This window comes from Electrona antarctica (assembly GCF_951216825.1).
Source record: "Electrona antarctica genome assembly, contig: scaffold_210, whole genome shotgun sequence".
Taxonomy (NCBI): Eukaryota; Metazoa; Chordata; class Actinopteri; order Myctophiformes; family Myctophidae; genus Electrona; species Electrona antarctica.
In genome coordinates, this window is record NW_027637633.1 from 191,013 (window position 1) to 216,087 (window position 25,075).

Genomic DNA, 25,075 nt, shown 5'->3' on the forward strand with positions numbered 1-25,075 from the left:
ACATTATTTTACTCGACCTGGGAGTGGCTGACCTCAGCAAGATGGCCGCCAGGTAGGGACATTCTTTTACTGGACCTGGGAGTGGCTGACCTCAGCAAGATGGCCGCCAGGTAGGGACATTATTTTACTGGACCTGGGAGTGGCTGACCTCAGCAAGATGGCCGCCAGGTAGGGACATTCTTTTACTGGACCTGGGAGTGGCTGACCTCAGCAAGATGGCCGCCAGGTAGGGACATTCTTTTACTGGACCTGGGAGTGGCTGACCTCAGCAAGATGGCCGCCAGGTAGGGACATTATTTTACTGGACCTGGGAGTGGCTGACCTCAGCAAGATGGCCAGGGGTAGGGACATTACTTTACTGGACCTGGGAGTGGCTGACCTCAGCAAGATGGCCGCCAGGTAGGGACATTCTTTTACTGGACCTGGGAGTGGCTGACCTCAGCAGGATGATGGTTTCAGGTCAGTGTGTGTTGCTGCTGAGACACAGACAGATGATGGTTTCAGGTCAGTGTGTTGCTGAGACACACAGAGACAGATGGTTTCAGGTCAGTGTGTGTTGCTGCTGAGACACAGAGACAGATGGTTTCAGGTCAGTGTGTGTTGCTGCTGAGACACAGAGACAGATGGTTTCAGGTCAGTGTGTGTTGCTGCTGAGACACAGACAGATGATGGTTTCAGGTCAGTGTGTTGCTGAGACACACAGAGACAGATGGTTTCAGGTCAGTGTGTGTTGCTGCTGAGACACAGAGACAGATGATGGTTTCAGGTCAGTGTGTGTTGCTGGTGAGACACAGAGACAGATGGTGGTTTCAGGTCAGTGTGTGTTGCTGCTGAGACACAGACAGATGGTTTCAGGTCAGTGTGTGTTGCTGCTGAGACACAGAGACAGATGGTTTCAGGTCAGTGTGTGTTGCTGCTGAGACACAGAGACAGATGGTGGTTTCAGGTCAGTGTGTGTTGCTGCTGAGACACAGAGACAGATGGTGGTTTCAGGTCAGTGTGTGTTGCTGCTGAGACACAGAGACAGATGGTTTCAGGTCAGTGTGTGTTGCTGCTGAGACACAGAGACAGATGGTTTCAGGTCAGTGTGTGTTGCTGCTGAGACACAGAGACAGATGGTTTCAGGTCAGTGTGTGTTGCTGGTCAGACACAGAGACAGATGGTTTCAGGTCAGTGTGTGTTGCTGCTGAGACACAGAGACAGATGGTTTCAGGTCAGTGTGTTGCTGCTGAGACACAGAGACAGATGGTTTCAGGTCAGTGTGTGTTGCTGCTGAGACACAGAGACAGGTGGTTTCAGGTCAGTGTGTGTTGCTGCTGAGACACAGAGACAGATGGTTTCAGGTCAGTGTGTGTTGCTGCTGAGACACAGAGACAGATGGTGGTTTCAGGTCAGTGTGTGTTGCTGCTGAGACACAGAGACAGATGGTGGTTTCAGGTCAGTGTGTGTTGCTGCTGAGACACAGAGACAGATGGTGGTTTCAGGTCAGTGTGTGTTGCTGCTGAGACACAGAGACAGATGGTTTCAGGTCAGTGTGTGTTGCTGCTGAGACACAGAGACAGATGGTGGTTTCAGGTCAGTGTGTGTTGCTGCTGAGACACAGAGACAGATGGTTTCAGGTCAGTGTGTGTTGCTGCTGAGACACAGAGACAGATGGTTTCAGGTCAGTGTGTTGCTGCTGAGACACAGAGACAGATGGTTTCAGGTCAGTGTGTGTTGCTGCTGAGACACAGAGACAGATGGTTTCAGGTCAGTGTGTGTTGCTGCTGAGACACAGAGACAGATGGTTTCAGGTCAGTGTGTGTTGTTGCTGAGACACAGAGACAGATGGTTTCAGGTCAGTGTGTGTTGCTGCTGAGACACAGAGACAGATGGTTTCAGGTCAGTGTGTGTTGCTGCTGAGACACAGAGACAGATGGTTTCAGGTCAGTGTGTGTTGCTGCTGAGACACAGAGACAGATGGTTTCAGGTCAGTGTGTGTTGCTGCTGAGACACAGAGACAGATGGTTTCAGGTCAGTGTGTGTTGCTGCTGAGACACAGAGACAGATGGTTTCAGGTCAGTGTGTGTTGTTGCTGAGACACAGAGACAGATGGTTTCAGGTCAGTGTGTGTTGTTGCTGAGACACAGAGACAGATGGTTTCAGGTCAGTGTGTGTTGTTGCTGAGACACAGAGACAGATGGTTTCAGGTCAGTGTGTGTTGCTGAGACACAGAGACAGATGTATTCACCTCACCAACAGCAGCAGTGTTGTCGTGGTGTTGTTATAACTGAACCTTTATTGATCACTCAATCAAATCATTGGACAGCTATGGACTAAAGATTTAATTGTCCCCACCCCCCCCCCCCCCCCCAGGACCAAGGAGCGTCTCCAGGGTACCAAGGCCCCGCCCAAGACCCCCACCCGCCGGCCAGACAGGAGGAGCGAGCGGCGGGACTCGTCGGGGGGGAGCTCTGACGGGAGCGGCAGTGGCGGGAGACACCGCAAGAGACGCCGGAGGAGGTTTGGTTTAGTGATACTTCTGGTCCTTACTGGTCCTTACTGGTCCTTACTTCACACAGGATCTGGTCCTTACTGGTCCTTACTGGTCCTTACTGGTCCTTACTTCACACAGGATCTGGTCCTTACTGGTCCTTACTGGTCCTTACTGGTCCTTACTGGTCCTTACTTCACACAGGATCTGGTCCTTACTGGTCCTTACTGGTCCTTACTGGTCCTTACTGGTCCTTACTTCACACAGGATCTGGTCCTTACTGGTCCTTACTGGTCCTTACTGGTCCTTACTGGTCCTTACTTCACACAGGATCTGGTCCTTACTGGTCCTTCACACAGGATCTGGTCCTTACTGGTCCTTACTGGTCCTTACTGGTCCTTACTGGTCCTTACTTCACACAGGATCTGGTCCTTACTGGTCCTTACTGGTCCTTACTGGTCCTTACTTCACACAGGATCTGGTCCTTACTTCACACAGGATCTGGTCCTTACTGGTCCTTACTGGTCCTTACTGGTCCTTACTGGTCCTTACTTCACACAGGATCTGGTCCCTACTGGTCCTTACTGGTCCTTACTGGTCCTTACTGGTCCTTACTTCACACAGGATCTGGTCCTTACTGGTCCTTACTGGTCTTTACTTCACACAGGATCTGGTCCTTACTGGTCCTTACTGGTCCTTACTTCACACAGGATCTGGTCCTTACTGGTCCTTACTTCACACAGTGTGGATCTGGTCCTTACTGGTCCTTACTTCACACAGTGTGGAACTGGTTCTTACTTCACACAGTGTGGAACTGGTTCTTACTTCACACAGTGTGGATCTGGTCCTTACTGGTCCTTACTTCACACAGGATCTGGTCCTTACTTCACACAAGTGTGATCTGGTCCTTACTTCACACAGGATCTGGTCCTTACTTCACACAAGTGTGATCTGGTCCTTACTTCACACAGGTGTGATCTGGTCCTTACTTCACACAGGTGTGATCTGGTCCTTACTGGTCCTTACTGGTCCTTACTGGTCCTTACTTCACACAGGATCTGGTCCTTACTGGTCCTTACTGGTCCTTACTTCACACAGGATCTGGTCCTTACTTCACACAGGATCTGGTCCTTACTGGTCCTTACTGGTCCTTACTTCACACAGGATCTGGTCCTTACTTCACACAGGATCTGGTCCTTACTGGTCCTTACTGGTCCTTACTTCACACAGGATCTGGTCCTTACTTCACACAGGATCTGGTCCTTACTGGTCCTTACTGGTCCTTACTGGTCCTTACTTCACACAGGATCTGGTCCTTACTGGTCCTTACTGGTCCTTACTTCACACAGGATCTGGTCCTTACTGGTCCTTACTGGTCCTTACTGGTCCTTACTGGTCCTTACTTCACACAGGATCTGGTCCTTACTGGTCCTTACTGGTCCTTACTTCACACAGGATCTGGTCCTTACTGGTCCTTACTGGTCCTTACTGGTCCTTACTGGTCCTTACTGGTCCTTACTTCACACAGGATCTGGTCCTTACTTCACACAGGATCTGGTCCTTACTGGTCCTTACTGGTCCTTACTGGTCCTTACTGGTCCTTACTTCACACAGGATCTGGTCCCTACTGGTCCTTACTGGTCCTTACTGGTCCTTACTTCACACAGGATCTGGTCCTTACTGGTCCTTACTGGTCCTTACTTCACACAGTGTGGAACTGGTTCTTACTTCACACAGTGTGGATCTGGTCCTTACTGGTCCTTACTTCACACAGGATCTGGTCCTTACTTCACACAGGTGTGATCTGGTCCTTACTTCACACAGGATCTGGTCCTTACTTCACACAAGTGTGATCTGGTCCTTACTTCACACAGGATCTGGTCCTTACTTCACACAGGTGTGATCTGGTCCTTACTTCACACAGGTGTGATCTGGTCCTTACTTCACACAGGATCTGGTCCTTACTTCACACAAGTGTGATCTGGTCCTTACTTCACACAGGTGTGATTCTGTGGATCTGGTCCTTACTTCACACAGGTGTGATCTGGTCCTTACTTCACACAGGTGTGATTCTGTGGATCTGGTCCTTACTTCACACAGGTGTGATCTGGTCCTTACTTCACACAGGTGTGATCTGGTCCTTACTTCACACAGGTGTGATCTGGTCCTTACTTCACACAGGTGTGATCTGGTCCTTACTTCACACAGGATCTGGTCCTTACTTCACACAAGTGTGATCTGGTCCTTACTTCACACAGGTGTGATTCTGTGGATCTGGTCCTTACTTCACAAAGGTGTGATCTGGTCCTTACTTCACACAGGTGTGATTCTTGTTACTACCAGTGACGGTCACGGCTCGGACAGCAGCAGTAGTAACATATTGTAGTATTACAGTAATGTATTGTATTACAGTAACATTATCGTATATTACAGTGACAGTCGCATCTCAGACAGCAGCAGTAATGTATTGTAGTATTACAGTAATGCATTGTTTTACAGTAACATATCGTAGTATTACAGTAACATATCGTAGTATTACAGTAACATATCGTATATCTCCACAGTGACAGTCGCAGCTCAGACAGCAGCAGTAATGTATTGTAGTATTACAGTAATGTATTGTTTTACAGTAACATATCGTAGTATTACAGTAACATATCGTAGTATTACAGTAACATATCGTATATCTCCACAGTGACAGTCGCAGCTCAGACAGCAGCAGTAATGTATTGTATTACAGTAACATTATCGTATATTACAGTGACAGTCGCAGCTCAGACAGCAGCAGTAATGTATTGTATTACAGTAACATATCGTAGTATTACAGTAACATTATCGTATATTACAGTGACAGTCGCAGCTCAGACAGCAGCAGTAATGTATTGTATTACAGTAACATATCGTAGTATTACAGTAACATATCGTAGTATTACAGTAACATATTGTAATATTACAGTAACACATCGTAGTATTACAGTAACATATCATAGTATTACAGTAACATATCGTATATCTCCACAGTGACAGTCGCAGCTCAGTCAGCAGCAGTAATGTATTGTATTACAGTAATGTATTGTATTACAGTAACATATCGTAGTATTACAGTAATGTATTGTATTACAGTAACATTATCGTATATTACAGTGACAGTCGCAGCTCAGACAGCAGCAGTAATGTATTGTATTACAGTAACATCGTAGTATTACAGTAACATATCGTAGTATTACAGTAACATATCGTAGTATTACAGTAACATATCGTAGTATTACAGTAACATATCATAGTATTACAGTAACATATCGTAGTATTACAGTAACATATCGTATATCTCCACAGTGACAGTCGCAGCTCAGACAGCAGCCGCAGCAGCAGTCGGGGCAGCCGCGGTCGCAGCTGGAGCAGCGAGGACGACAGCCGCAGCCGCACGGCGACCAACGCCACCAACACCACGACGCGCCGCAACCGCTCCCCTCCCTCCTCCTCCTCCTCCCTGACCCGCAGCGGCAAGGAGGCCAAGGGGGAGAAACAGCCCCCTGCCCCCCCCCTGGCCCCCGCCGCCGCCCCACCCCCCACCCAGCAGCACCCCCAGCCCATCCAGCACCCCCACCCGTACGGGCAGACCCCTCCCCCCGGCATGGTGCCCCCCAACTACCCGCCGCCCGGCTACTACATGCCCTACATGCCCCAGCAGTGGCCGCCCATGTACCCTCCCCCCGGCATGGTGCCCCCGCCCCCCCACGCGCAGCAGCAGAGTCCCAGGGACGAGTACGGCAGCCCCCCCGACCCCTACAAGACCGCCCCGGACCCCTACAAGACCCCCCTGGACCCCTACAAGCAGCCCTACATGAAGACTGTGCACAATGACCACGGTAAGACCAGTATACTAGTCCAGTCTGACCAGGGTTAGACCAGTAAACCAGTCCAGTCTGACCAGGGTTAGACCAGTAAACCAGTCCAGTCTGACCAGGGTTAGACCAGTAAACTAGTCCAGTCTGACCACGGTAAGACCAGTAAACCAGTCCAGTCTGACCAGGGTTAGACCAGTAAACCAGTCCAGTCTGACCAGGGTTAGACCAGTAAACTAGTCCAGTCTGACCAGGGTTAGACCAGTAAACCAGTCCAGTCTGACCAGGGTTAGACCAGTAAACTAGTCCAGTCTGACCAGGGTTAGACCAGTAAACCAGTCCAGTCTGACCAGGGTTAGACCAGTAAACTAGTCCAGTCTGACCAGGGTTAGACCAGTAAACTAGTCCAGTCTGACCAGGGTTAGACCAGTAAACTAGTCCAGTCTGACCAGGGTTAGACCAGTAAACCAGTCCAGTCTGACCAGGGTTAGACCAGTAAACCAGTCCAGTCTGACCAGGGTTAGACCAGTAAACCAGTCCAGTCTGACCAGGGTTAGACCAGTAAACCAGTCCAGTCTGACCAGGGTTAGACCAGTAAACCAGTCCAGTCTGACCAGGGTTAGACCAGTAAACTAGTCCAGTCTGACCAGGGTTAGACCAGTAAACTAGTCCAGTCTGACCAGGGTTAGACCAGTAAACCAGTCCAGTCTGACCAGGGTTAGACCAGTAAACTAGTCCAGTCTGACCAGGGTTAGACCAGTAAACTAGTCCAGTCTGACCAGGGTTAGACCAGTAAACCAGTCCAGTCTGACCAGGGTTAGACCAGTAAACCAGTCCAGTCTGACCAGGGTTAGACCAGTAAACCAGTCCAGTCTGACCAGGGTTAGACCAGTAAACCAGACCAGGGTTAGACCAGTAAACTAGTCCAGTCTGACCAGGGTTAGACCAGTAAACTAGTCCAGTCTGACCAGGGTTAGACCAGTAAACTAGTCCAGTCTGACCAGGGTTAGACCAGTAAACCAGTCCAGTCTGACCAGGGTTAGACCAGTAAACCAGTCCAGTCTGACCAGGGTTAGACCAGTAAACCAGTCCAGTCTGACCAGGGTTAGACCAGTAAACCAGTCCAGTCTGACCAGGGTTAGACCAGTAAACTAGTCCAGTCTGACCAGGGTTAGACCAGTAAACCAGACCAGGGTTAGACCAGTAAACTAGTCCAGTCTGACCAGGGTTAGACCAGTAAACTAGTCCAGTCTGACCAGGGTTAGACCAGTAAACCAGTCCAGTCTGACCAGGGTTAGACCAGTAAACCAGTCCAGTCTGACCAGGGTTAGACCAGTAAACCAGTCCAGTCTGACCAGGGTTAGACCAGTAAACCAGACCAGGGTTAGACCAGTAAACTAGTCCAGTCTGACCAGGGTTAGACCAGTAAACTAGTCCAGTCTGACCAGGGTTAGACCAGTAAACTAGTCCAGTCTGACCAGGGTTAGACCAGTAAACTAGTCCAGTCTGACCAGGGTTAGACCAGTAAACCAGTCCAGTCTGACCAGGGTTAGACCAGTAAACCAGTCCAGTCTGACCAGGGTTAGACCAGTAAACCAGTCCAGTCTGACCAGGGTTAGACCAGTAAACCAGTCCAGTCTGACCAGGGTTAGACCAGTACACCAGACCAGGGTTAGACCAGTAAACTAGTCCAGTCTGACCAGGGTTAGACCAGTAAACCAGACCAGGGTTAGACCAGTAAACTAGTCCAGTCTAACCAGGGTTAGACCAGTAAACTAGTCCAGTCTGACCAGGGTTAGACCAGTAAACTAGTCCAGTCTGACCAGGGTTAGACCAGTAATCTAGTCCAGTCTGACCAGGGTTAGACCAGTAAACTAGTCCAGTCTGACCAGGGTTAGACCAGTAAACCAGTCCAGTCTGACCAGGGTTAGACCAGTAAACCAGTCCAGTCTGACCAGGGTTAGACCAGTAAACTAGTCCAGTCTGACCAGGGTTAGACCAGTAAACCAGACCAGGGTTAGACCAGTAAACTAGTCCAGTCTGACCAGGGTTAGACCAGTAAACTAGTCCAGTCTGACCAGGGTTAGACCAGTAAACCACGTGTCTGGTTCTGAAATGGAACCCATTATCCCATCTGTATAAAACATAATGTTTCTCTCAGCTTTACAGAGATATAAACATAATGTTTATATCAGCTTTACAGAGATATAAACATACTGTTTATATCAGCTTTACAGATATATAAACATAATGTTTACATATCAGCTTTACATATATATAAACATAATGTTTACATATCAGCTTTACAGAGATATAAACATAATGTTTACATATCAGCTTTACAGATATATAAACATAATGTTTACATATCAGCTTTACAGATATATAAACATAATGTTTATATCAGCTTTACAGATATATAAACATAATGTTTATATCAGCTTTACAGATATATAAACACAATGTTTATATATCAGCTTTACAGAGATATAAACATAATGTTTACATATCAGCTTTACAGAGATATAAACATAATGTTTACATATCAGCTTTACAGAGATATAAACAATGTTTACATATCAGCTTTACAGAGATATAAACATAATGTTTACATATCAGCTTTACAGATATATAAACATAATGTTTATATCAGCTTTACAGATATATAAACATAATATTTCTATCAGCTTTACAGATATAAACACAATGTTTATATATCAGCTTTACAGAGATATAAACATAATGTTTACATATCAGCTTTACAGAGATATAAACATAATGTTTACAGAGATATAAACATGTATATATTTCTCTCAGCTTTACAGAGATATAAACATAATGTTTACATATCAGCTTTACAGAGATATAAACACAATGTTTATATATCAGCTTTACAGAGATATAAACATAATGTTTATATATCAGCTTTACAGAGATATAAACATAATGTTTACAGAGATATAAACATGTATATATTTCTCTCAGCTTTACAGAGGGAAAGCAGAACAAGTCAAGATTCCAGTGTGTCTGATGAGCAGAACAACCAGAGTCAGAAACAAAAGGTTTGCTCGAAACACTCCAAGACTCAACGCAACGCGATATGCCTGGTCATCTTTTAATTAACACATATTAACATTATTGATTAATATGATTATGTGATATAATATCGTGTGTGTGTGTGTGTGTGTGTGTGTGTGTGTGTGTGTGTGCGTGCGTGTGTGCGTTTATCTGTGTGTGTGTGTGTGTGTGTGTGTGTGCGCGCGCGGTAGGTTCTAGAAGAGAGGGAGAAGCTTCGGACGGAGAGAGACATCCGTATGAAGAAGAAAGAATATCTGATGAAGGAACTGGAGAGACTGAGGAAGCAGCAAGGTGACCAGCAACCACTGCCTTGCTCAAGGGTTGTTCTGGACCAGCAACCACTGCCTTGCTCAAGGGTTGTTCTGGACCAGCAACCACTGCCTTGCTCAAGGGTTGTTCTGGACCAGCAACCACTGCCTTGCTCAAGGGTTGTTCTGGACCAGCAACCACTGCCTTGCTCAAGGGTTGTTCTGGACCAGCAACCACTGCCTTGCTCAAGGGTTGTTCTGGACCAGCAACCACTGCCTTGCTCAAGGGCCTCTGGTGTTCTAGACCAGGGTCTCTCTCCACAGCTGTATGCTGGTGTTCCAGACCAGGGGGTCCGGGGACCACCACTGGTAACCAAATGGACCCCTAGATCTGTAACTGTTGAGAGCATAGCATGAAACCAAATGGCTCTCAAGAGTTTAATTACAGTATTGTTAACACTTTGACTGATTGTCCCAAATATAAGACGACTCATTATAAGACGAGCCCCATTTTTCAAGAAGAAGGAAAAAGAACATTGAATGTCAACTAGTCTCTAGTCCCTGATTCTAAAACGGTTAGTCCCAATACTTGATTCTGATTGGCTGGTTACCGTCACGTGACCGTTGTAAATTTCACCGATAACCCACACCTTCAATCACTTTATATCATTCGCAGCTGATTCCGCACCTCTGTAGCTGTACTGGGGACGGGGAGCGCTTGATTGCCTTACGAACCCATGCCGTGCGGGCGTCTAAGCACCGCCCGGCTCATTATGACTGTGAATGTGTGGCTCCAGGCAGCCCCGTAAAGACATCAAGCGCTATTCTCCCGTCACATAGCCTACTTGCCGAGCAAAACAAGGAAGTGATGTGGCTCGCTCTGGTGGCGCAAAGCGTAGCTACTTTTGTGAATTTAATAGTTTCATTAGGTTAATATTGCTATATTTTTGTAACCGTTTTAGAAAAGCAATAAGCCACTCGAGGCCCAGCTTATCGGGTATTTTACAATGGCTGGGAGGTAGAAGACCCTCCGCTGTGCGTCGGGTCTGCCTATGCCTCCCAGACATTGTAAAATACCCGATAACCTGAGACCTCTCGTAGCTTATTGCTTAATTATAATACCACCCTGTTTATTAGGATATTTCCATTGGGTTTTATATTCAGGCCAATAGGGTCAATCCATTCACGTGGCCCGTTATTTGAGCCTCTTATAGGAGGCCTTTACAAGGGAAACAAACACCCCAGGCTTGACCGGACGTTAGCAAACGGCTGACCAATTCTATCGCGGGAGGATCGCCGACCACCCGCATGGTTTGTTGCACCGCGACGGACGTAAAAAAAAAACGCTTGTTTTGATTAGAATCTGTGATTGAGATTCGTGTGTGTGTGTGTGTGTGTGTGTGTGTGTGTGTGTGTGTGTGTGTGTGTGTGTGTGTGTGTGTGTGTGTGTGTGTGTGTGTGTGTGTGTGTGTGTGTGTGTGTGTGTGTGTGTGTGTGTGTGTGTGTGTGTGTGTGTGTGTGTGTGTGTGTGTGTGTGTGTGTGTGCGTGTGCGTGCGTGCGCGCGCGCGCGCGCTAGGTGAGCTCCTCAGGAAGAAGCGTAGAGAGAAAGACGGTCATAAAGATCCTCTGCTGTCAGAGATCAGCCGCCTGCAGGTATGTGACCTTTGACCTTTACACATGCTGTACCCAACGCAGTTAACCCATTCAGGACTGAGGTTTTAGACTTTCTTTAGAATCGGCCTAACAGGTTTTAGAAGACTTTCTTTAGAATCGGCCTAACAGGTTTTAGACTTTCTTTAGAATCGGCCTAACAGGTTTTAGAAGACTTTCTTTAGAATCGGCCTAACAGGTTTTAGACTTTCTTTAGAATCGGCCTAACAGGTTTTAGAAGACTTTCTTTAGAATCGGCCTAACAGGTTTTAGAAGACTTTCTTTAGAATCGGCCTAACAGGTTTTAGACTTTCTTTAGAATCGGCCTAACAGGTTTTAGAAGACTTTCTTTAGAATCGGCCTAACAGGTTTTAGACTTTCTTTAGAATCGGCCTAACAGGTTTTAGACTTTCTTTAGAATCGGCCTAACAGGTTTTAGACTTTCTTTAGAATCGGCCTAACAGGTTTTAGACTTTCTTTAGAATCGGCCTAACAGGTTTTAGACTTTCTTTAGAATCGGCCTAACAGGTTTTAGAAGACTTTCTTTAGAATCGGCCGAACAGGTTTTAGACTTTCTTTAGAACAGTTTTCTGAAAACCTCATGTTTCAAAGGTGGTTCTCAACCTTTTTCATGTCAAGGACCCCAAACATTATATGTAATTGGCTGCGGACCCCCATCTGAAAATGTGTTGGTCCAACTTCCAGGGACCCCCCCCCCCCCCCCCCCCCCCCCAAAAAACGTTCACTCTGAAAGAATATGGGTGAATGGACGAATATAATGCACATCAATCTATGTAAAGCGCTTTGGATAAAAAGCGCTTTACATAAATGCACAACCATGAATGCTCAATAAACCCTTAAATAAGCGACACAATAAACCCTTCCCATGAATGCCACTGCGTTCCCCCTCCCGTCCTGCAGGAGGAGGTAATGAGCCAGATCTCTGAGCTCCGTAAGGAGCACGAGGCGGCGGAGAGGAAGCGCTCGGAGGTGGACAAGGTGGCGTCCATCTTGGGCCTGACGCCGTCCGACCGGCCGCGCCGCCCCGCCCGGCCACCGGCCAGCGTCAAGAAGGAGGAGGAGGGGGAGGAGCCGGAGGAGGAGTCTCCGCCACCGCAGAAGAAGAGCAAACGCGAGCGAGGCGCCAGTCCTGGCGAGCAGCGGTCAGCGACCGACGGAGCGGCCAAGGTAGTAAAACGCATCCACCACCATTTAGGTGTAGTGTAGCGCCACCACCAGGCACACGGCAGGAACTACACCTCTCGACCTCTGGCCACCGGGGCCCAGCAGCGCTCCAAATGGACTTAGGGATGGTCGATATAGAGCGCCCAAGTCCTGACGTCACTCGCTCATCCCCTGGTTCTAAAGTCCTGACGTCACTCGCTCATCCCCTGGTTCTAAAGTCCTGACGTCACTCGCTCATCCCCTGGTTCTAAAGTCCTGACGTCACTCGCTCATCCCCTGGTTCTAATGTCCTGACGTCACTCGCTCATCCCCTCGATTCCCCTGGTTCACGGGAGTAATTTCTCTATGGAGAATAACATGGGGTGATCTTGAAATCGTCTCATATAAGCGTTGTGGTCCAAAAATAAACAAGCTGTCTCGGCGATATTGCCAGGGAGGTGTCTCTGTATCGTTTATGACAGTCAGTCAGTCATATATGATACAGTCTGTTTCTAGCGAAAATGTAACTAATTCAGCAGCAGTAACAATAGCGTTTTCTCTCATTCAGTTGATTCTTCATATCCATATGAGTGAAACAGCCGGGATGACATGTTCATTTTTCAAACACAGTTCTTATATGAGGCGATCTAAGATCCCCCCTATGGGGATTACAATGCAAATAAAACACAGTTCTTATATGAGGTGATCTAAGATCCCCCCCCATGGGGATTACAATGCAAATAAAACAGTTCTTATATGAGGCGATCTAAGATCCCCCCCCTATGGGGATTACAATGCAAATAAAACAGTTCTTATATGAGGCGATCTAAGATCCCCCCCCTATGGGGATTACAATGCAAATAAAACAGTTCTTATATGAGGCGATCTAAGATCCCCCCTATGGGGATTACAATGCAAATAAAACAGTTCTTATATGAGGCGATCTAAGATCCCCCCTATGGGGATTACAATGCAAATAAAACAGTTCTTATATGAGGCGATCTAAGATCCCCCCCCTATGGGGATTACAATGCAAATAAAAAGTACATGAACCCGTGGATTTGCGCCCTCTAGCGATATTGACGTCAGACTTCGGTGCTCTATTGATATCCAGTATAGTTCATTGTTATGGCCGCAGCCATAACCGATACTAACCGATATGATCTTGTTCTGTATATTAAAAAAAAAAAAAAAGGCCAGACAATTTAATTGCCGGTCCCTAGGATGGACCCTTTACAAACGGGACAATTGGGCTTTTTAAAAAAAACATCTCTGGGACCCCAATCTACACTGTAAAATGAAGGGCGTACAATTTACAATTACAATTTAGGCATTTAGCAGACCCTCTTAATCCAGAGTCACTTACATTAAGCATACAAATGGAACCAAATATGTGGTTCCATTTGTACGCTCTTTGAGTGTACACATCCCCAGCTGGTCCCCGGAACCCGATGTGGAGAACCAGTGTTCTAAAGGTCAAAGGTCATTAGTAGGGTTTAACGGAATATAAAATGCTACCACACACAATGTAATATAACTGTGAAACAGGATAACTTGGACTAAATTTATCTCAATCGTTGAAAGTAGTTTGGAAAGCCATTTATAGTATTTATAGTATCTTTGTTTTTGTAACATTTTAAATGTAATTGATGTTTATATAATAAATATGAACCCTAGCTATGACCCGTGACCGCGTCTACATTTTAGAATTATGGAGACTAGTCTAACCCATTCTGGAGACTAGTCTAACCCATTCTGGAGACTAGTCTAACCCATTCTGGAGACTAGTCTAACCCATTCTGGAGACTAGTCTAACCCATTCTGGAGACTAGTCTAACCCATTCTGGGCGGGAACCCCTTTACTATGGAGACTAGTCTAACCCATTCTGGGTGGGAACCCCTTTATTATGGAGACTAGTCTAACCCATTCTGGGTGGGAACCCCTTTACTATGGAGACTAGTCTAACCCATTCTGGGTGGGAACCCCTTTATTATGGAGACTAGTCTAACCCATTCTGGGCGGGAACCCCTTTACTATGGAGACTAGTCTAACCCATTCTGGGTGGGAACCCCTTTATTATGGAGACTAGTCTAACCCATTCTGGGTGGGAACCCCTTTACTATGGAGACTAGTCTAACCCATTCTGGGCGGGAACCCCTTTACTATGGAGACTAGTCTAACCCATTCTGGGTGGGAACCCCTTTATTATGGAGACTAGTCTAACCCATTCTGGGTGGGAACCCCTTTATTATGGAGACTAGTCTAACCCATTCTGGGCGGGAACCCCTTTATTATGGAGACTAGTCTAACCCATTCTGGGTGGGAACCCCTTTACTATGGAGACTAGTCTAACCCATTCTGGGCGGGAACCCCTTTACTATGGAGACTAGTCTAACCCATTCTGGGTGGGAACCCCTTTATTATGGAGACTAGTCTAACCCATTCTGGGTGGGAACCCCTTTACTATGGAGACTAGTCTAACCCATTCTGGGCGGGAACCCCTTCATTCTGGAGACTAGTCTAACCCATTCTGGGCGGGAACCCCTTTATTATGGAGACTAGTCTAACCCATTCTGGGCGGGAACCCCTTTATTATGGAGACTAGTCTAACCCATTCTGGGCGGGAACCCCTTTTATGGAGACTAGTCTAACCCATTCTGGGCGGGAACCCCTTTTATGGAGACTAGTCTAACCCATTCTGGGCGGGAACCCCTTTATTATGGAGACTAGTCTAACCCATTCTGGGCGGGAACCCCTTTACTATGGAGACTAGTCTAACCCATTCTGGGCGGGAACCCCTTTTGGTGTTAGCATTATGTTATGTTATGATCTGCTATTGAAAAATAGCAGATCTACAAGCTCATAGCGCGCCACCGAGTGGCGCGCTACGAGCTTGCAGGTCTGCTATTTTTGAAAAATCGAAGAACGACTGACAAAGAAACATAGCTTTTTCATAATCTGATCTCAGGTCAAAATGGGTTAAAGGAGATCAGTCTACGTCACACAGACCAGTGTAACCACAGCAGATCAGAGATCAGTCTACGTCACACAGACCAGTGTAACCACAGCAGATCAGAGATCAGTCTACGTCACACAGACCAGTGTAACCACAGCAGATCAGAGATCAGTCTACGTCACACAGACCAGTGTAACCACAGCAGATCAGAGATCAGTCTACGTCACACAGACCAGTGTAACCACAGACCACAGACCAGTGTAACCACAGACCACAGACCAGTGTAACCACAGACCAGTGTAACCACAGACACCAGACCAGTGTAACCACAGACCACAGACCAGTGTAACCACAGACCACAGACCAGTGTAACCACAGACCACAGACCAGTGTAACCACAGACCACAGACCAGTGTAACCACAGACCAGTGTAACCACAGACCAGTGTAACCACAGACCACAGACCAGTGTAACCACAGACCACAGACCAGTGTAACCACAGACCACAGACCAGTGTAACCACAGACCAGTGTAACCACAGACCACAGACCAGTGTAACCACAGACCAGTGTAACCACAGACCAGTGTAACCACAGACCACAGACCAGTGTAACCACAGACCACAGACCAGTGTAACCACAGACCACAGACCAGTGTAACCACAGACCACAGACCAGTGTAACCACAGACCACAGACCAGTGGAACCACAGACCACAGACCAGTGGAACCACAGACCAGTGTAACCACAGACCAGTGTAACCACAGACCACAGACCAGTGGAACCACAGACCACAGACCAGTGGAACCACAGACCAGTGTAACCACAGACCACAGACCAGTGGAACCACAGACCACAGACCAGTGTAACCACAGACCACAGACCAGTGGAACCACAGCAGTGGGTTTCAGTCGTGTAGACTTAACCCATTTAGGCCTGACATCGAAATTTAAAAAATGTCTTCTGGATTTCTTTGATTTGATTTGATTCATTTAGAAAAGCAATCATAATACATCATTATAATCAGCGATTCAAGGATTTCACAGTAAAGTCCAAAGACTTATTTCCACTGAGGTCCTCTCACACTGAACGGAACAATACTTTAAAATACATCACAAATACATAACAGTACATACACATTACATACACAACACAACAAGTACGACCCTATCCTTCCCTCTAAGATGACACTTTATAGGGGAACCTTTCCCAGTAACCATTGTTTAGTCTTCTGTTTAAAGGAGAATTCCATACTAGAAGGCTTTCTTACCTTTATTTGTAGTTGTTACGTCCCCACCAAAGAGGTCCAGGTGTTATTTTGTGCAAAAGCGCATTATTGGCTATTTCCCCTACCATAAGCCCTCAATTAATTGCATTGAATTGAATAGGGCTATGGGGTGTTGTGCTAATTCGCTTATTTCCATCGCTCAAAAATATTTTTTTTTGTATATATCCTCTCTTCATAATGTAAATAGTATCCCAAGCGGAACACTTTACTACTTATTTCGATGGAAATAAGCAAATTAGCACAACACCCCATTGCCCCATTCAATTCCCATTCAATGCAATTCATTGAGGGCTTATGGTAGGGGAAATAGCCAATAAGGAGTTTTTGCACAAAAAAACACCTGGACCTCTTTGGTGGAGACGTAACGACTACAAAGAAAGGTAAGAAAGGTAAGAAAGCCTTCTAGCATGGAATTCTCCTTTAAGACTGTTGGGACCTCTCTCCGTATTTCATTGTATGGACCATGTTTAGTCTAGCCATTGTAACCTTGCCTTCTACTGGGAGCCCGTACTGGTTCCTTCCTATATGGGTTCTGGGTCCCGTCCCTAGTAGAACCCTGATCAGTCTATATATGGGTTCTGGGTCCCGTCCCTAGTAGAACCCTGATCAGTCTATATATGGGTTCTGGGTCCCGTCCCTAGTAGAACCCTGATCAGTCTATATATGGGTTCTGGGTCCCGTCCCTAGTAGAACCCTGATCAGTCTATATATGGGTTCTGGGTCCCGTCCCTAGTAGAACCCTGATCAGTCTATATATGGTTTCTGGGTCCCGTCCCTAGTAGAACCCTGATCAGTCTATATATGGGTTCTGGGTCCCGTCCCTAGTAGAACCCTGATCAGTCTATATATGGGTTCTGGGTCCCGTCCCTAGTAGAACCCTGATCAGTCTATATATGGGTTCTGGGTCCCATCCCTAGTAGAACCCTGATCAGTCTATATATGGGTTCTGGGTTCCGTCCCTAGTAGAACCCTGATCAGTCTATATATGGGTTCTGGGTTCCGTCCCTAGTAGAACCCTGATCAGTCTATTACGCAACACTGAAGACTTCAGTGGTCTGTAGAGAAGAGTTTCAATACTGAAGACTTCAGTGTTCTGTAGAGAAGAGTTTCAACACTGAAGACTTCAGTGTTCTGTAGAGAAGAGTTTCAACACTGAAGACTTCAGTGGTCTGTAGAGAAGAGTTTCAACACTGAAGACTTCAGTGCTCTGTAGAGAAGGGTTTCAACACTGAAGACTTCAGTGCTCTGTAGAGAAGAGTTTCAACACTGAAGACTTCAGTGCTCTGTAGAGAAGAGTTTCAACACTGAAGACTTCAGTGCTCTGTAAAGAAGAGTTTCAACACTGAAGACTTCAGTGGTCTGTAGAGAAGAGTTTCAACACTGAAGACGTCAGTGCTCTGTAGAGAAGAGTTTCAACACTGAAGACTTCAGTGCTCTGTAGAGAAGAGTTTCAACACTGAAGACTTCAGTGCTCTGTAGAGAAGAGTTTCAACACTGAAGACTTCAGTCGTCTGTAGAGAAGAGTTTCAACACTGAAGACTTCAGTGCTCTGTAGAGAAGAGTTTCAACACTGAAGACTTCAGTGCTCTGTAGAGAAGAGTTTCAACAGACTTCAGTGCTCTGTAGAGAAGAGTTTCAACAGACTTCAGTGCTCTGTAGAGAAGAGTTTCAACAGTGTTAAGGGCCTTTCAAACGTGAAGCGACACTGGGGAGCAGTCGCGGTGCGACAACGCAAGCGTATTTACGTGAGCGCGGTCCCGTGCATTTGTTGCGAGCGTGCTTGTTTCATGCACACGCCCGCGACTCACCAGACCTGGATACTGTTTAGCTTTTTTTTTTTACGCTTGCGTTGTCGCACCCCTCTTCAACAGACCTGGAGGAGACCTGTCGTTGGTCCAGGCGACAACGCCTGCGTTCCTCGCTTCACGTTTGAAAGGCCCTGGTATCCTAATAGATTAGTACGATTACCGTCTGAGAGCAGCTCTACCTGGGTACAGATTACAGAATAAGAGCAGCTCTCCCTGGGTACAGATTACAGAATAAGAGCAGCTCTCCCTGGGTACAGATTACAGAATAAGAGCAGCTCTACCTGGGTACAGATTACAGAATAAGAGCAGCTCTCCCTGGGTACAGATTACAGAATAAGAGCAGCTCTACCTGGGTACAGATTACAGAATAAGAGCAGCTCTACCTGGGTACAGATTACAGAATAAGAGCAGCTCTACCTGGGTACAGATTACAGAATAAGAGCAGCTCTACCTGGGTACAGATTACAGAATAAGAGCAGCTCTCCCTGGGTACAGATTACAGAATAAGAGCAGCTCTCCCTGGGTACAGATTACAGAATAAGAGCAGCTCTACCTGGGTACAGATTACAGAATAAGAGCAGCTCTCCCTGGGTACAGATTACAGAATAAGAGCAGCTCTCCCTGGGTACAGATTACAGAATAAGAGCAGATATGTACAGATATGTTCCAGTTAGTTACTGGGCCGTATTTAGACAGTTGTCGAGGACAGGTGAGTATGTAGCTAGATGGGTGGATATATTATACACAATATAGATATACAAATATATATAATAATAAAAGCTGCAATCCATAAGGTTCATCTGGGATCCTCGCCAGTCACACACACTTCTACTGTTGTGCTATCGGGGACTTCTCGCTTGAGTGGAGGGGCCAATTCATACTCCTATTTCACCGCTGTAGTGCCGAAATGATTTCGGCTCGTCGGAAATTTTCAGTAGCACCGAAGAGACGACTTTAGGACGGTACCCGCCCCCCCCCACATTGTAGGCTCTACAGAGCCGAACCCACTTTTATTCGGCTCTAAAATAGGAGTATGAATCGGCCCTTATGCAGTTGTATTAGTTCAATCGTATTAACATACCAGCCGATTCGACCGTTATCATACCTTCTTATGGGCCCAGTATGGCCATACTGGCATACTCACCATAGCCTGGTCAAGGTTTCCCCCTGGTGGACGTGTCATTTCCAACTATTGTCGGCGCATGGAAACTAGGGGCTACTAATATATACTATTCTCTGCCTATCGGGACGTAACTCGGACGGCGCTGAGTCGGGTCTGGTGGCCGTCGCAACGCTCTGCTCGGCTAGCGCCTCGCGCGGCGGTGCCTCACGTAGCTCAAGGCCACCAGACACGGCGCGCCTCCGTCAGGACATCAGTGATAATGACAATCGCTGATAATGACATACTGAAACAGTGAGTATGCCAGTATGGACATACTGGGCCCATAAGTTGGTATGATAACGGCCATACTGGCCCCATTCAATGGTATGATACCAGTCGAATGGGGTGAACATACGCTACGTACAGTCTGCTCTTAGTGAGAGTGTTTTCATTCAAACGTAAATCATTATGGGTTGCAGCTTTCAGAACCTAACCAATGGTCAGTGGCGGTGAGGGAATACGTTTCTGTTGCCATGATGTGTGTTCTTTCAATTCCATTCATTGATCACTGGTTATTATTGTTATTACTGGTTATTATTGTCGGGCAGAATCTTATCTCCACATTTTAACGTTTTGTGTTTTTTTTCATAAATTCATCCATTGATTATCACACTACAGCATCACATAAAAGTAACAGATCTGCAAGCTTGAAACTCGACGCGGGTCGACGCGTTTTGAGCTTGTAGATCTGCTACGTTTCGCTGTTTTAAAAAATATATATAATCCTGATCAGTAACAGTTTTAGACGTCTGAGTTTTCCACCCGGCAGACGAATTGAAGATAAATGAACTACTGTATAGATTATAGAATGTTAACTTGGTGACTAAGACCTTTAGTTTTAGTCACATGGTGCTGTTTGTGTTACAGTATTTAACGATATGAATGAATATGTCAACGTTTTGGTGATGAAACAATGAAACGGTACTTAGGGCTGTCACCATTATACATTTAAGTTGACCATTAGTTGTCACCCAAATATAACGATTTAATGTTTAGTTGTTTTTTTGCATTTAACAATAGAACGTTACAATTTGTATTTCTTCTGGTTCCTTTTACAGGGCAGATACGTCAATGACAAATTATTTTTTAAGATTTTTAAATGGCGTAAATAGTTGATCTACAAGCTTGTAGATCTGTTTTTTCGACATGGAAACGATTGACGATTTTGCACCAAGAATTATCTCACATAATTGTGATTATGTCATAATTGTGACAGGCCTAAAGGTGTGTTCAACAGATCCAGGTGATCCATGTGATAACCCATGAATATGTGGAGATGTTTGTCATCATGACCTCTGACCTGTCCTACAGCTTTTCACCCCGAGCATCATAGTCTCTCGTAGCCAGACAACTATTCCACAATCTCCAAATGCTATATAGAGTCTGGAAATCCGAGTAGGGATGCTGCTATTTCCGTTCACGAAGATATATTTTAAAATATCTTTACATTTTTTTCCCTTTTCTGCTAAGCAACAAGCTATAGTATATATGCTTAGATGTTTTCTATTTATATTAGGATACATTTGGGCAGACTGTAAAGACACTTTATATTTTACTCATGATCAGAGCTTCCGTCGCTCCAGACTGTATGACGGAAGCATTTATATTTGACTCATGATCAGAGCGTCCGTTGCTCCAGACTATATGACGGAAGCATTTATATTTTACTCATGATCAGAGCTTCTGTCGCTCCAGACTGTATGACGGAAGCATTTATATTTGACTCATGATCAGAGCTTCCGTTGCTCCAGACTGTATGACGGAATCATTTATATTTTACTCATGATCAGAGCTTCCGTTGCTCCAGACTGTATGACGGAAGCATTTATATTTTACTCATGATCAGAGCTTCCGTTGCTCCAGACTGTATGACGGAAGCATTTATATTTGACTCATGATCAGAGCTTCCGTTGCTCCAGACTGTACGACGGAAGCATTTATATTTGACTCATGATCAGAGCTTCCGTTGCTCCAGACTGTACGACGGAAGCATTTATATTTGACTCATGATCAGAGCTTCCGTTGCTCCAGACTGTACGACGGAAGCATTTATATTTGACTCATGATCAGAGCTTCCGTTGCTCCAGACTGTACGACGGAAGCATTAATATTTGACTCATGATCAGAGCTTCCGTTGCTCCAGACTGTACGACGGAAGCATTTATATTGGACTCATGATCAGAGCTTCCGTTGCTCCAGACTGTGACGGAAGCATTTGGACATTGCAAGAGGCAACAGTCTGGCCACACGAGACTACAAACATCATAACCAACTAGAACTAATAACCATATAATTATATTTATATCCTTCTCATGCTCGCCGGGAACAGCCCTGATGGAACACGTTTATTTACGTGTGACCGATTGTCATTATTCTTATTAACGTTCTGTTCTGAGGGGCAGGAACAGAGGGCCGAGTCTCGTAAACTTGTTGTTCACAGATAAACCGTTGTTGTTTTTGTTGAGTTTTCCTTCAATGTAATGCTTAAAAGTTAAAGTTGTCAGGGGGCGTGTCTTACCCCATATGCTTTTTTGATATGGGCTAGTGCAAAAAAGTCAAAATCAGCATCAGGCGAGATTTAAAATGAAACAATCAATTGGGATATTATGAACCTTTGATGCAGAGACTGATTGAAATGGTCGAAAGTTAATTATAATGTTAACGCGATTACGAGGCTGTCAACATGGGATTGTTTTATAAATCGGTCCTCAGCGCTGGACCCAGTCAATTTAAATCTGTCGTCATGAGACAGAAATGAGCGCCTAAATAATAATTTAAAGAATAAGACTTGGATTTCCTAAGAAGGATTTCCGTAAATATCGGTTTGAGTAACTTCATCCTGTCTTGTGGGACCCAGAGCGACTCAGACGAAGGTAAGAGATTTTATATTTTGAGGGGCTGAGAGTTTAAACAAATCAATTCTTCAGATGTTTTCTGCACTTGTGCGTGATTGTGCGCGTGTGTGTGTGTGTGCGTGCGTCTTTCTGTGTGTGTGTGTGTGTTCCTGTCCAAACTAACTCCCGATAAACGTGTGTTTCTTAGCAGAGCGGCGCCGCATCGTCGAAAAACCTGTCGACTTCGGACAAAGGAGAGCTGTCCGTCGGCGCCAAGGCCCCGCCCCCCACCGACCTGTTTGAATATTACGACGCGGGGAATCACTGGTGCCACAACTGTAACGTCACCTCGGGATCCATGTTCGATTTTTTCACTCACTTGCACTGCAAATCTCACCGGAAGGTTTGTGACACGCACAGGGCTCGTTCGTTCCCACCAACGAACAACCCTGAGATATTATTATTATTATTATAAATTAATTCATAATTAATTGCATTTTTGTTTCTAAGCACTCAAAAAGCCCTTTGCGATAGTTCGTTCATTCATTCGTACATTGTGTGTCACTTGTGTTTAACATTTTGTAAGGGCTGGGAGCGCGTTCTGAAATGCAGTGTTATGTGGTCGTGTTGTGTTGCGTTACCGAGGCTTATGAAGAACGTAAAATATAATATGTCAATGGTTTTATGTTTCCACGGGTCGTATCAAAGGACCACGCTTCATATATTCTGTTCTTCCTTTGTTAGTGATAATGCTAATAAAGCATTCTCTTCCTTTGTTAGTGATAATGCTAATAAAGCATTCTCTTCCTTTGTTAGTGATAATGCTAATAAAGCATTCGACTGTTGTTGGATATATTTCTGATAACTCTTATATTTGGTAATATAGCGATTATGTCTTATTAGCAAATATCACTAACATCGACTTGTGTTTTCGTCAAATCCTATGATTTGATGTCGAGCCACTTTGATGTTAATTAATAATAGACATCGTAGTGGAATGTAACTCATGGTGTTTAGTATTTCTGATTATTCAGTATAAACTTTACAGTATCGAGAATATCATACAGCATTGAGAATATAATCTCTACGGCAATAAGAACATAATGCTGTAAACTTGTACCTGGTAATGTAAAACCAAAAAAAACGACAGCTTTTGAAGCCATTTTATTGATCGAACACTTGTTTGCGTACCTGACCTAACTTGTGATTCCGGAAACCTCCCCCCCCCCCCCCCCTCCCCCACACACACAGACTCTGGACCCCTACAACAGACCATGGGCCTCCAACCCCAACAAGACCAGCAGCAATAAGACCTACTCTGGACAGGAGAAGATGACCAAGCCGGCCAAAGGTACTTAAACTTCCTCCTCCGTTAAAACAATCACCCACCAGGAAGGATTTCAACCAAATCCTTTTTGTGTTTAAAAAAAAGAAAAACATGTTTTTTTTTTTAATTAATTAAATTTTGTAATGAAAATGTTTGAGCTGTTAAATGTTGTAGTAAATCCCCTTCCTTCAGGTTCCCTTCAGGTGCTTCTGTCTGGCTGTCGGGTTCTGGTTCTGGTGCCGCTGCTGCCTCCTGTTGTTGTGTGTCTTCTTTTAAAAGAGAACCTCTTGACTTCTGAACGAAGCTCTGAAACGCCCCCGATGTTTGCACCACGGACTCGCGTTGGGAGCTCCGCTGTCCCTTCACACGCCCCCCCCCCCCCCCCCCCCCCCCCAAAAAAAAGAAAAAAAAGAAATGTTCTCATGGAGTCCCACGTGGATATCATGATGCATTGTGCTTGTATATTCATATTTCCGTTTTTTAAAAGGAAGAAACCAAACCACATATCTCTGTATTGTCATGAGATGGAACGTTGACTGACCCTGACTAACCGGCTGTCGTCATCTCATGGCAGGTGTGTTGCTGTGCCGTCTCCCGCGGCTGGCTGGCGGTAGCCAGGTAAACATGAATGAGGGCAGCACAGCGTTGTTGGGATGCTCGTTCAGGGTAACTCTTTGCCTCGATGTCTCTCCCTCTCTCTCTCAGGCTCGGAGTTCCTGCTGCCCGTGCGAGGCTTCTTCTGCACGCTCTGCCACGCCTTCTTCGGAGACGCCATCTGTGCCGAGGAGCACGTGACCACGCACGCCCACAACGAGAACTACAAGGTGGGTGGGACCGTCCGTCCGTCCGGCGATCGATCGATTGATCGGTCGATCGAATGGAGGGTTTTGTTTGCATCTGAGGAGTCTGACAGGTAACGCATTTCTACTAGGGAGAGATGTTAGGAGAACTTCATGATTATTTTTAAATGCTTTTTCTTCAAGATACGAATGATGCACTTACACGTATTGTCTTGGTTGATGAGCACAAAAGTGAGGCAAAAATAATCCAAACGTGTGTGTGTGTGTGTCTCTGTGTGTCTGTGTCCGTGTGTGTCCGTCCGTGTGTGTCTCTGTGTCCGTGTGTGTGTGTGTCTGTCCGTGTTTGTCCGTGCGTGTCTCTCTGTGTGTGTGTGTATCTGTGTGTGTGCGACGTGCGGGTGTGTGCGTGTGTGTGTGTGTCTCTCTGCGTGTGTGTGCGTG

At 45.8% G+C, this 25,075-nt stretch overlaps 1 protein-coding gene across 2 annotated transcripts in view; it reads left to right on the top strand.

The window, feature by feature from the left end:
- The window catches only part of znf318 (zinc finger protein 318), a 51,069-nt gene that overhangs the window by 21,362 nt on the left and 4,632 nt on the right, over window positions 1-25,075 (top strand). Inside the window, exons 9-17 of one of the 2 annotated variants that reach the window (XM_079531623.1) lie at window positions 2,356-2,502; window positions 5,810-6,342; window positions 9,304-9,380; window positions 9,588-9,687; window positions 11,222-11,298; window positions 12,217-12,483; window positions 22,716-22,910; window positions 23,759-23,858; window positions 24,540-24,658. In XM_079531623.1, coding sequence (XP_079387749.1) covers window positions 2,356-2,502; window positions 5,810-6,342; window positions 9,304-9,380; window positions 9,588-9,687; window positions 11,222-11,298; window positions 12,217-12,483; window positions 22,716-22,910; window positions 23,759-23,858; window positions 24,540-24,658 — 1,615 coding nt within the window. The remainder of the gene's footprint in view (window positions 1-2,355; window positions 2,503-5,809; window positions 6,343-9,303; window positions 9,381-9,587; window positions 9,688-11,221; window positions 11,299-12,216; window positions 12,484-22,715; window positions 22,911-23,758; window positions 23,859-24,539; window positions 24,659-25,075) is intronic. The other variant, XM_079531624.1, reaches the window with a different exon arrangement.